Consider the following 16,011-nt stretch of genomic DNA (forward strand, 5'->3'; position numbering starts at 1 on the left):
AGATATTTCAATGTCACTAAAGTTCCTGCTACTATAAACAAAAAGTGGTTCATGTGGTTCATCAGAACACTCTTTTTACTGTTTTACTAATAATTAATGTGAACAACTTACTATCTTGATGATGAGAAATTTAATTATTAAAGTGTCAGCACAAGCAGATATTCTATCTTCCTTCTCTCATTGACAACATAGTTAACATGAACACGACATACAGCATGATCACAACTAATGTGGATCTCCTGTTTTCACTGATAAATCTGCAAAATTCCTAATGCCAATAGCTGATGCAAATGCTTGTTTGTTTTTTTTTATTTTAAACTCCTTCATTTCTGGATCAGGCTACAGATCAGCTCTTTGGAAATCCGACAACAAGTGTGTTTCCTCGGTTCCCCTCCATCTTACAACTTGTTGGTCATTTCAGGAAATTGTTATTGGCATGTTTTGTAATTTGAGATAAATACACGGAGCTAGTTCACAAAAGTTTCTGCTACTATGATTTATTAAATTTAGTGTATCCACCACCAAGCTTATTAGAAGTAGGCATTTTCCAGTTCTGTCTCAGTCTCCTCATAATTCAAAAAATGTAACATGTCGATTCAGTTTTTTTTCTAAAGCTTTTTCTTCTTCTACTTGTGTGCATCTGTAATTCTGAAAATGCTACAGTTATAGCTCGACTACACAGTTTAATTGGACCAATATTCCTGCTGCTATCGACACCAATAATGCTTTACTCTTGACACTGAAATAACTTCGCATGCAACATTTTAGAGGCTTGGTGTTAATTTGTGGTTTGTTTTGGTTGATGCTGTTTTTTTTCTCATTCACATGTAATTGATTTGTAGTAAATGTAGAAATGTTCAGGTCTTCTTCATATTATTATCGCTTTTAATTAGTTCACTGTTTTCTTTTTGTGGGGGCCTTCTGGGAACCTGCTTGTGACCGCACGTCTGTATGAACTGTGTATTTCTTTTTCACCTGAAAATAAAAAGTGTTTAAAAAAAACAAACACTGAAAAAGCTTCATAGCACTCACCTTGATGCCGGCTGCAGAGGAGCCTGCATCTCCCTAAGAAAAATGGAGAATAAAAAGGAGAATGAAATAGCCAAAAGTGTCTGTTGTTTAAAATGCAAGAGGGCTTTCAATCAAGTCAGTACAGGTAGTACTGTACAATAATGGTTAACAAAAAAACATAATACAACCCTATACTTTCACAGATTAACAGTATGTCATCACAAAAGCTGGAGAGAGCATCTTTATTACCGACAATTTTCACACTGAGTGCAGCTGCATGGTAGTGACGTGTGGGCTGAAATATCACACTAAATAAATAACAACCATAACACTAAATGAGGTAAGAGGGGCTTCATTCTTATACTGTACTAACGGCAGCCATTCAAATGCACATTTCATTACGTTTTCCTCAGGTAGGGTAGGGTGTGGAACCCGAGCAAACTTAAATCACATTTTTCCTCAAGAAGTCATCCAGACAGCCAGGACCATGCCCTTTCTTATATGCACACTGCATCACTACTGTAGCGTACAGTAAAAACAGACGTAAAATAAAGGGGCCAATGAGTGTAATTATGGGCGGTTGGTGGGAAAAGGGGGAAGACGGGGTCTGCAGCTCTGGGGTGGACTGTGGTTTTCACGACACACACACGCCTCACGCTCAGAAGTCGCTGGAGGAATTTCTCTCGCCCTCAGCATTTTATGGCAGTCATTACAATGCATAGCACACAAGGCAATGTTTAATTGCGGTGCTGTTTACAGCTGGGCTTTGTTGCACACACACACACACACAAGGGCGTCTCCATCCTTATCTTAAAAATTTACAATTTTAACATGGGCACCGTTACGAGTACGTACACATCCCGATGATGTGAGAGGATGGATTTTTAGAGTTGGCTGTGAAAGCAAGAAGTCGCTAAGTTAAAGCTTGCACGCGTTTTTGCATGACATAAACAGTTTTCAACACATATTGAAAAAAGCAACATGGATGGCATGTGGTTAACATAAATAACACACAATAAAAGAGGCTGATTATCCTGACTTTTTGTTGTGTTGTGTTGAACAACTGTTTCCACAAACTAACCCCAACAAAGAAGGAGCTGGTTTACACCCGTTTCTTTCCAGTGAGGCTTTGTATGAATATCTCATATCTGTACTTGAGACACAGCAAAAGATCTCACCTTGTAATAAAGTCAACTTATTTAGAAAGTAAATGGTACATGACTCGCTGTGGCGATGGAGAAATATTAAAAGAAAGACTTCTTATTTCATTCTCTTATCATATTTTTTTCCATGTTATTATTTAGATTTTTTTTTAATTACCTTGATATTGTAAAGTGTTATGTAAATACATGTATTGATTGATTGATTGATTGATTAATTGTGAAGCTCATGGTGAAGCTATGGACTGTAGAAGCATCATTTTCTTTTTCATTTGAAGCAGGAGTTCAACTAATACTTGGAAAAACAAGACAAGTTTACATGGTTCTAATCAAACAGCCACCACAATCCAGGGGAAAACAAGTATCAGAGAATGCAACACAAGCAATTAACACTCCCTTTTTCCCTGCTGCTGAGCTGATAAAAACCACTGACGTTTTCTGTGACGACAAACCCAACGCAAGTCACACCAAGTTTGAGAACTGAGTGAGAGTTTTCACTAGTCTAATCTCCAAGTACTAGGAGATGGAAAAAAGTGTTGGAGTTGGGAGGTGAGTTGAGGTGTGGCATGGCGCGCTGAAATGTCCCAGCTGGGCCAATTACCAACTTGTGATTTAACCACAGAGTGGAGCAGGAAGGAGAGCTGTCACCGCAGCTCCATTTCATTACAGCCACCCAAAAGTGTCTCTGCGCGTTGGCATTTGGAGATAATGGCGTGAGGGTCTTCAAATGTTCGACAGTAAATCAGTCAAATGAGAATGGAGATGGAGGGGATTAATTACTGAGCAGTGAAGCCACAGCAGAGTGGTGACAAATGTCATGTTTGAAGCAAATCATAACTCTTACTTCACATCATGATCATCAGCAGCAGAGCTGACCGTAAGTCACGGCCTCGAGCTAGACCTCAACTTCAGTCAGCCAATATGTTTCCTTGCACAGTTAAGCTACGGTTATAACTTGACTACGCCGTTTAATTGGACTACTATCGCTGAGCACTTGCTGGGAATCGATCTATTAAAGTTAGTGTGTCCACCACTATGTGTATGTGAGGGTGGTGCAGGACATGCATGAGGACAGTGAGACAGTGTTGAGGTGGTTTCAAGGCGGAGGTGAGATTACATCAGGGATCAGCTCTGAGCCCTTTCTTGTTTGGAATGGTGAGGGACAGGTTGACAGATGAGGTCAAGTAGGAGTCTCCGCAGACTATGTTGTTTGCAAATGATACTACATTGAGAAAGTGTTAAGTGGAGCATTTCTCTATTTATTCACAACATACAGTAACCGCTGTAAACCCCGTCATCTTTGGCCAGGTACAGTAACTCTCGGCCAAGTTTCTCTCAGAGACAAGATCAAGTGCTGACGTCCGGCGAGTGAAATTGGCACGGACAGACAAGTGTCAGGGATGATGTGTGACAGAAAGACAGCCGCAAAAGTAAAAGGGGAGGTCTACAAGACAACCTGTCCTCCAACTGAAATGTACATATAGGTAGTTTTTCCAATCCCTGAAAACGTACATATAGGTCGTTTTCTGAAAACGTGACTGTGGGTCGTTTTTTTTGGTAGTATTAAGGTAGTATTTTCCAACTCCAATATGCAAAGATGTTACTGAGGGTAGGGTTAGGGCAAAAAGACAGGTTTAGGTAGTAAAAATTATTAATAAAAAATATTAAAAAGGTGGTATAGTTAGGGACCGAACCATAGTCGACCGCGGTCCAGCGCAGCGCTCTCGCTACTGAGCCGACTGCCGGTGCCGACAACGGCGAAGCCACTAGATACAGCGTCTAAGGCGGAAGTGGTTGCTGTTATGTATACAACCACTAGGGGCGCATGTTTTGAAAAAATAAATATAGGTCGTAGGACAGTCTCCTACAAGACGGTAGTGAGAGCTGATGATGTATAGCTTGGATACAGTGGCACTGTCTAAAAGACAAGAGGCAGAGCTGGACGAGGCAGAACTGAAGATGCTCAGGTTTTCATCGCGAGTGACCAAGACGGACAGGAAGCAAAAGGTGCATATTCTAGGGGTAGCTCAAGTCAAATGGTCAAGGTTGAGGTGGTTTGGTCACGTGATAGTGATTATATTGGACAAAGGATGTTGAAGATGGAGCTGCTGGGCAGGAGGACAAGGGGAAGACCACAGAGAAGGTCCATGGATGCTGTGAAGGACGACATGAGGACACAAGGGAGAGGACAAGATGGAGGCAGATGATTCCCTGTGGTGTCCCCTAAAGGGAGAAGCCGAAAGAAGACGACCACCAAGCTTATGCACAGTAGGCATTTTCTGGTTCCAGCTGACATATTACTTCTCAGACCAAAACTAGGTGGTGACTAGTTGATATCATCTCCACTGCTACATCCATGAACTTTGTAATATTTAATTCTTTTGAGCATAAACCTTTCTCCTCATCAGTCCAAACATGTATCAGCCTGGATTTCGCTTCTTCTCCTTCTGGGTACAATCTTTTATTTGTGTTTATTTTTAACGTTCAGGATTAGTCAAACTAATACAATGACTGGATTTTATTTCTAACATCATGTGAGTGCACAGACTGACTATATGCTAGATATACACACAGATCACAGACCATCACTGGCTTCCAGGGCAGACTGGCCCTGCCAACAGCAGAACCCTGGCCAGTTAACAAGAGCTTGGACCGGATCACAGGATTCAAAATTTATACCAATCACTGTTCCACGTCGGCCGCAGCCAAGCACTCGCTGCCTGGAATTTCCGAAATCAAAAGTTTACCTTTTTTTTTTTTAACCATTAAATAATTCTCTATCTGTGAGGTTCGACTTCTCGGGAAGGAGCGTTAATTTCACGCCTACTTAAATACATAAGCCGAGTGGATCACCAATGAATGATTTTTACTGTGGCAATGATTTGTTTTAAAGAAGCGCAGAGAGAGAGAACGACATGCATGGAATAATTACATTAACTCAAACACTTGTGCACAGGCTTCTATTTGTTTTCTATCATAATAGAAAATGGCTTTGAAATTAAGAGTGCAGGTAGATACATGTACTATACACCATAGAGACTAGTGGGGAAAAAACTCAACCACTTGAGTTTTAAACTAGTTTTTACTCCACTATTTGACAGCTGAAATTTAATGTGACAATGTGCAATAATGACTTCTTTCACCCCTGACTATAAAATCCCATAACATCCACTCAATCAATGAACTGTGTCAGATGTTATTACATCTCATATACAGGACTTCTCTCTTCTCATCTTTTTTTTTTGTCAATCATGATCCGGTACATAACAGAATGTGTCCTTTAGGGAGTGAAAGAAATGTGTGTTTTTTTTTTTTTGCATGTCGGCGACGAAACCAGGTTGGACGAGTGTGTATCCGTCCTCTGGCTTTGCCTCCTTCACACTCTGCAGACCCTCCTCACCTCCTCAATCAAAACAATCTCCCCCTGTATCAGTCAAAGTCTGCGCCGACTGCTCACGCTGTTGTTTCTCTCTCCCCTCCAAGGTCTCTGCGCTCACCATGCTGAAGCTTTCCCTGCCTCACCTCTCACCTCGTCTCACCACATTTTCCCCCTGCGATGCGTGCTGCGTATTGTTAACTTTGGCATCTCCAGTCTCCCCATATTCTTTGCTTTCTGCGTTGATATGTGAGAACACTAATATCTGGGAAGAGCTGTTATATAGACACAAATCTCCGTCTTCTGCGTGATGACAAGGGGGCTCAGATTGTGGACAGACACGCAGTTTTCTCCCCTGACAAAATCTGTGTGTCTATCATCGTACATTCTCTTCACTTGCACTGTAAAATAAATCAGTCTATGGTGTCCCAGATGTTCATCTCATCTGGACATGCTGTACAGTATGTCTCAAATGAAACCCAATTATTCCTGCCATATGTTGCACACCACGCACAAAAACAACACACAATGCATACTGACATTTACAGTCTGGAAAGATAAGGTGATCCTATCTATACAATCCAATGAAAAACACAAGTCAGCATTTCCAGCTTTTTACACTAGTTTATGTCTCTTTTTATTGCAAAATACATGATTATTCTCTTGGAGGAAAGCCACAAAAGTCTGAATTCCCATGGTACTCAATATTTCTTTTTCATCCCAGCACCAAAAACCTATCATTTCTTTAACAGCACTAAAGGTAAACTGGATCAAAGCTGAGCTCGAGCTGCAAAGTTTTATCACCTGCCACTTTTTGTTCACTCATTTTTCCACAGATATCCTGCATCTGTTCCCCTCAAGTGGTGTCTTTCTTGGCAGCCGTGTTCGGCACTCTTTTAAAAACCAGAGTACCCATAAAGAGAGAAGTTATCAAAGTTGTTCTCTGCTGAACGGCAATAAATTGACAGTGACATTTTGAGTACACTGTCTCCTACTCTGCTGCTGGTCTATCTGTTATGCTTTGTTGTTGTTTTTACCTCAAATTCAGCATCTCCTGTGTTTAAAATTTAAAGCTGTCGTCCGTAACTTTTAAATTTAAACCAATTTCTCCGTTTCATTCAAACCATGGTCAAATGGGTTCACATAATGCTGATTACTAAACACTGCAATACTGACCAAATCATTTAAAGGTTTGTGAAAATAGTTCTAGCTTCAAAGTTGCAGCTTTAAAGTTGGCATATGAATGACCTACAAGGTGCGACAATGTCAATTCATGATTATCACCATGAATGTAGAGAGTCAGCATTAACGTACAACAAAGTTTGAAGGCAGCTTTACAATGTGTGTGTGTTTTTTTTCACAAGTCAGTATACAGACAGTATATGGAAACTGATGTGCGCAGAACCACACTTGTGATGATGAGTCGAAGGCAGAGTCTTCTCTGCAGCCTCCGTGTGGCCGTAAAATGGTCATATGGAGTCATCCTATTAGGCTGAGAAATGCACCAAATGCCAAAACCGAAAAATGAATTATTTCACGGAGTGATTTCATTTTTGGTACAGGCTATTCAGGAGAGGCAGTTTCTACTCTCACTGCACACCAGTGATAACTTGGTCTCTTGTTGTCCAGCAACATTTCTTACACTGCACATGGGAAGTGATTAGTTTTATGTCAGGTGGAGGCAAGAGCAACATTTTGCTCCTAAAGTGGAATGGCTGCAAAATGGAAAAAAAAAAATTCAAAAGTGAATTTGAGCTGAGTCATTCAGCAGTTTGACAGGATAAATGCTTCTTGTCACTGCCCGCCCCTGCACTGCAGGTGTATACACACAAACACTCCCTCAGTCAGATCGGATAATATTGCCTGACAGAGGTTATGTTTTTTGAGAAAGGACACAGCATACAGGTCATACTACATCATTCCTGTCGATAAAGACCAAACAAAGACAGAATAAAAACAACAGCACACATATTTTTTGTCTTTTCTCAGCAATTATGATATGACTTTTCACAACTTTGGAAACAACTACCTTTCCCCAAAATTGACAAGCCAAATCCACATTTTTAGAGAGGCGTTTCTTCCGGGAAACTAATTATATAAATTGACCCAAAACAAATAAGATAGCTTCATAAATGCTCCTGTAACTAAATAACAACAGCAAAACCAGGCAATATGACAAGATTAACCTATGAATCTTTTGCTGGAGCTGTAGACAATCTATCCTGCAATGCTTCACTCTGCCTTATGTTAGAAATAGATCCTAACTTGACAAGCTGTCTTGATGATAAATGCTCTCAAATTATTGGCGAGAGCCATCCAAGCAGAAAAAGTAGAGTCAGCGAAGCACGACAATTAAGTCCACATTAAGCACAAAGGATGCATCAAGTCCCTGTGTGATTGCCTTTGCGCGGACTTGACTAGAGCTGATGGCATTTTGACCTCAGCTGCTTCTGCTGCTGCTGCTGCTTCTCTCTCTCTCTGCACAGACCTCCACTCAGATGGCTGACATTAACCTTTTTTTCTTTTCTTTTTTTCTCAATTTTATGTTCCCCAGCTTCAGCCAGACACGCCGCTGTTTTCTCTGAGCAGCTTCCAAGATATAAACGAAGAGAATGAAAGGTAAAGTAGAATTTACATACCTTCTCGCCTATATCGCCTTTCGGTCCTTCTTCACCCATATCACCCTGCGATGAAAAAAACACAGAGGCAGTCACACACAAGAGCCTACATTATGGCGAGAACGTGTCAGAGCTGAACAGCTGAGATCGATGAGGATCTAAAAAATCTAAAGGAAAAGCATGATTGCTTTAACATCATTGCCAAACTTGAATACACATAACACACAGTAGGACTTTGGACAAATCTTCAGTGCCTGTGATTGACTGCACTGTAAAACTCCTTAATGGATGCTTGGAGTCAAATCCAAGAGCAGCGCGGCAGAGATGAAGTGCCATTACGTACGTGCATGTTGAATTCACTTTGGTCACTAACTGAGTCATCCCCACATGGTTTGAATATGACCGTTTTCAGGTGATGTAATACACTCTGTGGGGCATAATGGAGGCCATAAACTCCTGGCAGTGACCGGGAAAAATATACCTCCTAAATTCACATGTTTTCCATCTCACCATTATAAAACCAGATTGAATGTCAGAGCAGTATTTAGCCAAACCAGCAGTGGGCCTCGGTGGATGGTAGTTGTTGGTCGAATAGACTGGTCCAGACTGAAATCAACCAGCTGACATAGGACGAAAAGGCCTGGAAAGGTCGCCAGTCCTCACTCACTCACATTCACATCTATGGTCATTTAGAGCGTCCAAATAACATCTGCATGTTTTTGGACTGTGAGAGCAACCGGAGAAAATGCAAACTCCATAGAGAAAGGCCCGTGGTCGGCCTCGGTCGAGAACCCATCTCTTTTTGCTCTAAGGCAGGGGTGTCAAACATGCGGCCCGGGGGCCAGAACCGGCCCGCCAGAGGGTCCAATCGGCCCACAGGAAGAATTTGTTAAAATTTCACACTAATCTAAACGTAATGTCAAATGCTCCAGATACCTGTGACTAAATATTTGTGCCTTTATAGATCCAGTGTGCTGTGTAAATAGTAAATTTAGGCATGATATTGTTGAAATTGCACTTATATTTCTCAAGAAATTTCATGTTTTGTAAAATTATCCTTCAGTAAATGAAAAACAAAGGAGAAAAAACAAAGGGGTTCTTGTTGTTCATTCATAGGTTATTATGCTATTATTTTACTATTTTTACTGGTCCGGCCCCCTTGAGATCAAATTGTGCTGTATGTGGCCCCTGAACAAAAATGAGTTTGACACCCCTGCTCTAAGGCAACAGTGCTAGCCCCTATTCCACTGTGTGGCCCTCTCATCAAATCTTTAATGTGACTATTTCTACATAAATTCATGATCCTTCGATGATGATCCTTTTTATGGGCTTTTCCTCTGCTGCCATGAAATGATAAGATAAATTGTATGTGTTTAGTATGAAAATGGAAAGCATTACACTTGTTTATTGTCAGCACCTTAGCATTTTGCTTAGTGCATCACTCTCTCAGTACAGCCACCAGCCGCCATTGTGAAATAAAACCCTTGCACTGATGTAAATCCAGGTGAAATATATTTTTATTCCAACAATTTAAAATAAAGCAAAGATTTGAGCCCATTCTAACAGGGTCTGTTTTTCTTAAAAACAAACAGTTATTATCTGTTAGAGGTTGGCATAGTTATTTTGAATTTGTCTGCCAACTGTTAAGTTCAGAAACCGTTGCCAAGAACAACAGTTTCTCTTGAAATAAAAGCTCATACATGGCACTTCATAGGAGAGAGTATTATTGACGCTTTTGGACAGGGAACTGATCACGTCAAAATCGACAATATTTCAAGAAAGGTTATTCACATTTTAAAATGAAAGGTCGTGTCCTTGTGGAGAAAAAAAAAGACTGCTAAACAGGTTCTGGGGCTGATGTCAAGTATTTATCGGGAAGTTATAATGTTTGATGAAGGAAACAATTACTCTTCTGAAAGTCTTTAGTTCAAAGGAGGCAAATAGCTTTTTTATGCACTCTCATCACTCCCACAAACATGGCTGTGGGCACAGAACACTACTTTTTTTTTTAAAGTCAGTTTTCTTCTCTGGCACTTGAACGTTTACTCCAATTTTTGCTCTAAATGTTATTATTCACTTTTTTTTTGTTCCTTGCATCGTCTGAACTGCTGTTTTTTTTTTTTTTGACAAACTTCTAAAAGCCTACAATTTACTTGCATGCAACCCAGTAAAAACGCCAAAAGGCTATGAGAAGACATTGCGCGGCAAAGCTTCAGCAACAGTCGACCTTGGCAGGCCACTGCATTATACATTATTATTGTACTACTGAAGTAATGGGCAGCCCATAGCCAAGCAGAACAGGAACTTGGCTTGTAACCGGAGGGTTGCCGGTTCAAGAGCCTTCAAAGGCTTGGATACTCTAAATTGCCCCAGTTTTTTTTTGTTTTGTTTTTTTTTGGGGTTATTTTGATATACCAAAATAACCAACCCCAACCGTCCCATTCTTTGGCACCCTTCCATTGGGGTACCAGACTCCGGGCTCCACCCATGACAGTCAGCTGAACAGAAAAACCTAACTCCCTTGAGATCGGTGTAATTATCCCATGGAAGTTAAGGTTAACACCCTCAGTCGATTCACATGCAAAGCTTGATGTCTTGTTAAGACAAACAGCCCCAAACTGAGCAGGATAAATAAAGAGCTGCTGGATGTGCTCCATTGTTGTCTGTAGGGTCATGTCCGACGTCATTGCCGCGTGTTGTCGTCACACTGGTACTATGTCATTCTGTGCATTCACTGAGGCAACCATCAGGCACAGAACAAACCCTGTCTTCCAAGGTACTATTCTCAGTGGAGACAAAAGCCTGACCCTGAGCTTTACCATTCCAAACTGTACCGCTCTATCAGAAACAAACCTATGGGTGTTTTGCGTCAGGAAGTGCATTTTCGTAAAAAATGTCATTAATAATTTCAGCACAACCAACGCTCCACAGAACAGTTACAATACTGGGAACAATGGTTGCTGACGACAAGACCACATTATTACACTATGTGTATTAATGAAGGGAGGTGAGTCTCTGACTTGACGAGAAACTGGGATCAACTGCCTGACGCTCTTGACTCTGTGTTCAAACCTCCCACCCACTGCTGTCCAAACACAGCGAACACGGGCGCCATAAGAATCAGAGAATGGTGAGAATAAGGCTGCCTCGGCTCAGCAAGGCCATTGTGTGTGTTCAGATGCCTGGAGTTCGATTAACTGGGTTCATGTTTTGTGACTCACTGGATGGCCAAATCTCAGAGGGGAGTCCCGTTTGGAAAAAAAAAAAAAAGCTGGAGCTTGACAAGTACAGGCAGAGCTGCCATCGTTTTACCACAGTGGCTGTTCCAACACATGGCGGGATATCAAGAGTGACGCTAACAATAATGTTTGCCGTTCTGAATTAGTGCTTTACCTTTTCACCTCTCTCTCCCATTTCACCCTGTTGGGAAAGAAAGCAGAGCATTAGACACACAAAATAGCTCAGGTGGAGTTGGGTTCATTCAGGGGAATTACTGCAGCCACTGAGGGTCAGATTGTATCTGGGGTTAAATTCATGTTAGATTATAGAAGGTCTCTCATGTTATCGCTGTCTTCCCCAGTTACACCCTCAACTATTAGCTTTTAGAAGCATTTTTCATAGTCATAGTGAAATAAGTTGTCAAAGATAAACAAGCTATAATCCTAATTTTAAAGATACATCATGCACATCTACAAATATACATTCAAACTACACAGAATAGAAGTGTACTATTAATTATCATTGACATACTGGCAAACACAGATCATGTAAAAATGATGTCCAACACAAATACATGGACTGAAATGGTCAAAAAAACAACAAAAAAAATTCAACAAAATAAATGTTTTTTTTGAAGGGGAAGCATGGATAAAAGTTGAAATGATATCAAAATTAAAAAAAAAGAAAAAGGTTTGCTGTGATTTAAGAACAATAAGAGCACACAGAATGTGTGCATCAGACCTTGGCTCCAGGGACACCGTCCAGTCCTGGGATGCCAATATCCCCCTATGGACAGCATAACATACACACAGTGGCTGTATTGAGCGTGCTGTTTTAGCAATGTGAGCTCAAGATTTAAGAGATTTCATGTCAGGCGAGACAAAAGGACCTTATGTTTTCTCCCAAGATATATAGATAACATTTAGCCTTTACAAAGGTTAGGTTTGAGTCATGAGACTTCACTGGTATAACAGCAGAACAGAAGGCATGGACTTTACACCTGTTCATAAATACCATAAAATGAAACAAGAATCAATCAAGTATTAAAACCACAGACTGAAAGAAGAGAAACGAGCCATAATCACCTGTGCTTTGATTTTAAATATGAACAAAGTCCACGTGATGAATGCTGGTTTACGGTTAGTGTGAGACTGACAGACTGACTGCCTGCTCGCCACAGAAACCAAACTCAGTTCTCCTCTTGCCAAAATAATTAACCTATAGTGACCTTTTGCAAACCCACAACATCATTAGCCTTTTAGAGAAGTTGTAGCTGTTCCTGTTCCTCATCCAGGAACATATTACTTGAACTGGATGATTCTGATTAATGTAACCAGGCTGGAAAATTAGGAAATCTATTATTGGAATTTATTTATCATTATTTGTATTATTTGGATTAAATTGTCTGCTACTGCTCAGTGCTGAATATGAGGAACACTGGGTTAGTATGGCAGCCCAAGTGGAAGGAAATTGGACTTGTAATTCCAGGGTAGGTCAATGGCACAAGTAAGTTCTGCCTACTGCTCCTGTGCCCAAATTGTGTGTTCACTACTGGTGTGTAATAAATACTGGTCAAATTCACTATCACTAATTGGTGTGTGTGGAAATAATAATAATTCAATATAATTGCTTCATCCCCCACCAATGTATTTATTTTCTGTCTTTATTCTTCATGATGCATTCTCCATGAAGCATTATGGGAATATAATTGCACTTTTCCTAGCACTACTTGGTTAGACTCGACTCTACTTTTTTTACCTGGAGCTTTTTAGATACCTGCTCTGGCAAGGTTCCAAGTGAGCCGATACAAAAACGTGACATTGATGATTGCTGGCCACTGATTGGCAGACAGTGTTGTTACTGGAAGAGTCATGAGCGTGACGTCCGACACAAGACTCAAACCAATGCTACTGTATAACTTTAAAAGACTTAAAAATCCTAAAAAAACATGCATTAATCGTCAACATTTAGTGTGGAAATTTATAAAATCCCAATAATTAACAGGAGTCTGGTGTATTTAGCAACAGCATATGCAGCCATGCTATGACGATACCGCCCACAATGAGGAGCTACTATAGTCTTGAAAAATGGCAGTGCCTGATACCAAACCGAATAGAGTAGAGCCAAGTAGTGCTAGAACTGTGCAATGGAAAAGCACCATTTGTGTGTGTATGATCCGTGTAAAGGGAGTACACAACCCTCACCCATCACCCGCCCCATACTGCACCACTTGTGGTGAGAGTGGATCATAAATGCTGGAATCGCGTATCATCCATCAGCTCACATATGGGAGTCATTGCCATAATGATGATGGAGCATGATTAAAAAACTCCTAAACTGCCGCTGATAAGGTTTGCATTAGCGATCACTCCCCTTTTCTGTGGATATCTATGTCAGATCAATGTGATGTCTGCCAGTCAACCTGCCACTGCGGGCAGGGCGGCATTAACTGCAGCAGAGTTCAACTTTCTGCATGAGTGACACTTACATACCATAAGATATTCTATTTAATAACCACGTATGGAGTTGTGTTTCATGGGTGCTGGGAAAAAAAACCACACTTGCTCACACAAGTATGGAATCAGGCCTTCAGATTTTTGTCATCTCCAGAGTTCACTTTAAAATGAAAGTCCTACACTCTGGTTCTTATTACAGCCATGCGTGCTTTTCCTCTCATACCGCATCTTTCTTTATATAAATGCATACTTGAGACTAGAAAGATGGTGCCTCTGAAAATCATCCCCTCACTCGTTCTCTCCGCTTGTGCCATTTGTTTGTTCTGGAATAAATGTGCTTTCCATTTCTCCCTCCCCCATCGTGCAACACCTGCACTGTGTCTTCTTTATTTCGGATTCAAAATGAGACCCAGAGAGAGAGCGAGAGAGTGGGGAGTGAGATTCTCAGGCGGCACAAAAAGGTACTTAGCAGTTAAGACTTGAAGATGCAGCCCAGGGGAAATCTCCCAAACAGGAGGGCGGATGTGAAAAGTGTAACATGTGGATTAATAAGAAAATATTAAAGTGAATGTTAAATAGATATTGTCAGCTGTCTCAACTTTTTCTAATTCATCATTTTATTGAGGACGTCATTACAATACATTCAAACTAATCTATTCTTTTGAAGTACTAATATCAGGACATAAAGACTTTGATCAAAAGTTTCACAGTCCAGTCTCATATTGTAACAACAATAAATTAAGTGAGTGGACACTAGTGTGATTGACAGCTGGTATTGTCTAGTTGGAGCCTGGTTGCACGTCACGCCTCTGGACACTCTGATGTTTCTCGTGAGCCACCATCTCTTTTCTCTGGAACACTTTTTTGTTTTTACACCGTTTTGTGTTTTTATTATACCAGGTTTTTACCATATATTTGTATTAATACCTTCAGACTTGTATGCATTTTCAGGGCAAGTGCAATATTCACCTTTTTTATTAGTTATCTAGAATCCCTTTGTTAGCTGTTTGTAGTGTCTGGCTGAGTACTGTTCTGTGGATATTGTAGCACTTTTGCTAAAGAAAAATCTTTTTAATTTGAACTTTCTTCTGCAAAATGTCTCTGATTCTGAAAGGGTGACATCACGATGGTTGCCACTTAACAACATATACACAAATGTTGTTTGTATGGACTCACCTTCATTCCATCAACGCCTGGAACACCAGGAGGTCCAAGGGAACCCTGGAAAATAAACACAAAAGCCTTATAAACAGTGCTGTTGCTAGCTGGCAAAAAAGCATATAACCATGCAGGTTTGCTTTCTCCAGCTGGTCCAAAACACTGCTACAGTCGGCTCATCACCAGAACAACCACACATGAGCACATCACTCCAGGTCTTGCTGCCCATTAGTTTCCGTAATGACTTTTAAATTATTAGCGTCAAATCCATATCACCAAACTCTTAAATAGATATATTTCTGCCCAAGCACTGAGATCAGCTGATGGAGCCCTTCTTCATTTCCCCAAATCCCAATTTGCAACATGAGGAGATTGCGTCTTTACTATTAGAGCCTTTGGAACTCTCTACATAATGACCTCCGACCAATTACGTCCCTACTACCTGCAGTGCCCAAACCATCAAACAAAAGAAACCTAAAATCCGTCAGAGAAAGTATATAAAAATAAAACTATACGTCAGTCTAAAGTCAGCACCACATAAGAATGCTGCCAACCTCACTTCAGCACAAACATCAGTGGGAAAAAGTAATATCTGCTCAGTAGGAAGGCAGAAGGCGAGAATGGGAGAATGATTCTGTTGAGCTTTAAACTCTAGTGGTTTGTGTATGTTGGCGACTTGAGCTGATTTCCTGTTACCATAGTCACATTAACATATCAGTAAATGAGTAAGGAGGACTTGAATCAAGTCAACATTTTAAATTTGTCAGTCTTTACTGTATCCAAAAATCGGCAGGGATGAAGGAGACATTTTTTTTGATAAAACATATTGTTCCTACTATGACGAATTCTAATATATTACTCACACTATTCTTTTGATCACATAACGACACCATGTCAATCTCTAAGGTGATGAAACTTGACTAACTGTTGACGTAGCCCTTCTGTTAAACACAGCACTCCACTGGCGGCGGATCTAATTGAGCAGCCTCGAGCTCGGCTTATGAGTCATTAAC

General features: G+C 40.6%; 1 protein-coding gene across 2 annotated transcripts in view; it reads right to left on the reverse strand.

Annotated features, from left to right (window-relative positions):
- Positions 1 to 16,011, reverse strand: part of LOC122765802 (collagen alpha-1(XXV) chain) — a 173,803-nt gene that overhangs the window by 25,596 nt on the left and 132,196 nt on the right. For both annotated transcript variants that reach the window (XM_044020235.1, XM_044020234.1), the window contains 5 exons: positions 15,017 to 15,061; positions 12,126 to 12,170; positions 11,559 to 11,585; positions 8,187 to 8,231; positions 1,033 to 1,065 (listed from right to left, as the gene is read on the reverse strand). In XM_044020235.1, coding sequence (XP_043876170.1) covers positions 1,033 to 1,065; positions 8,187 to 8,231; positions 11,559 to 11,585; positions 12,126 to 12,170; positions 15,017 to 15,061 — 195 coding nt within the window. The remainder of the gene's footprint in view (positions 1 to 1,032; positions 1,066 to 8,186; positions 8,232 to 11,558; positions 11,586 to 12,125; positions 12,171 to 15,016; positions 15,062 to 16,011) is intronic.

Source organism: Solea senegalensis, linkage group LG3 (genome assembly GCF_019176455.1).
Source record: "Solea senegalensis isolate Sse05_10M linkage group LG3, IFAPA_SoseM_1, whole genome shotgun sequence".
In the NCBI taxonomy this organism is placed as follows: Eukaryota; Metazoa; Chordata; class Actinopteri; order Pleuronectiformes; family Soleidae; genus Solea; species Solea senegalensis.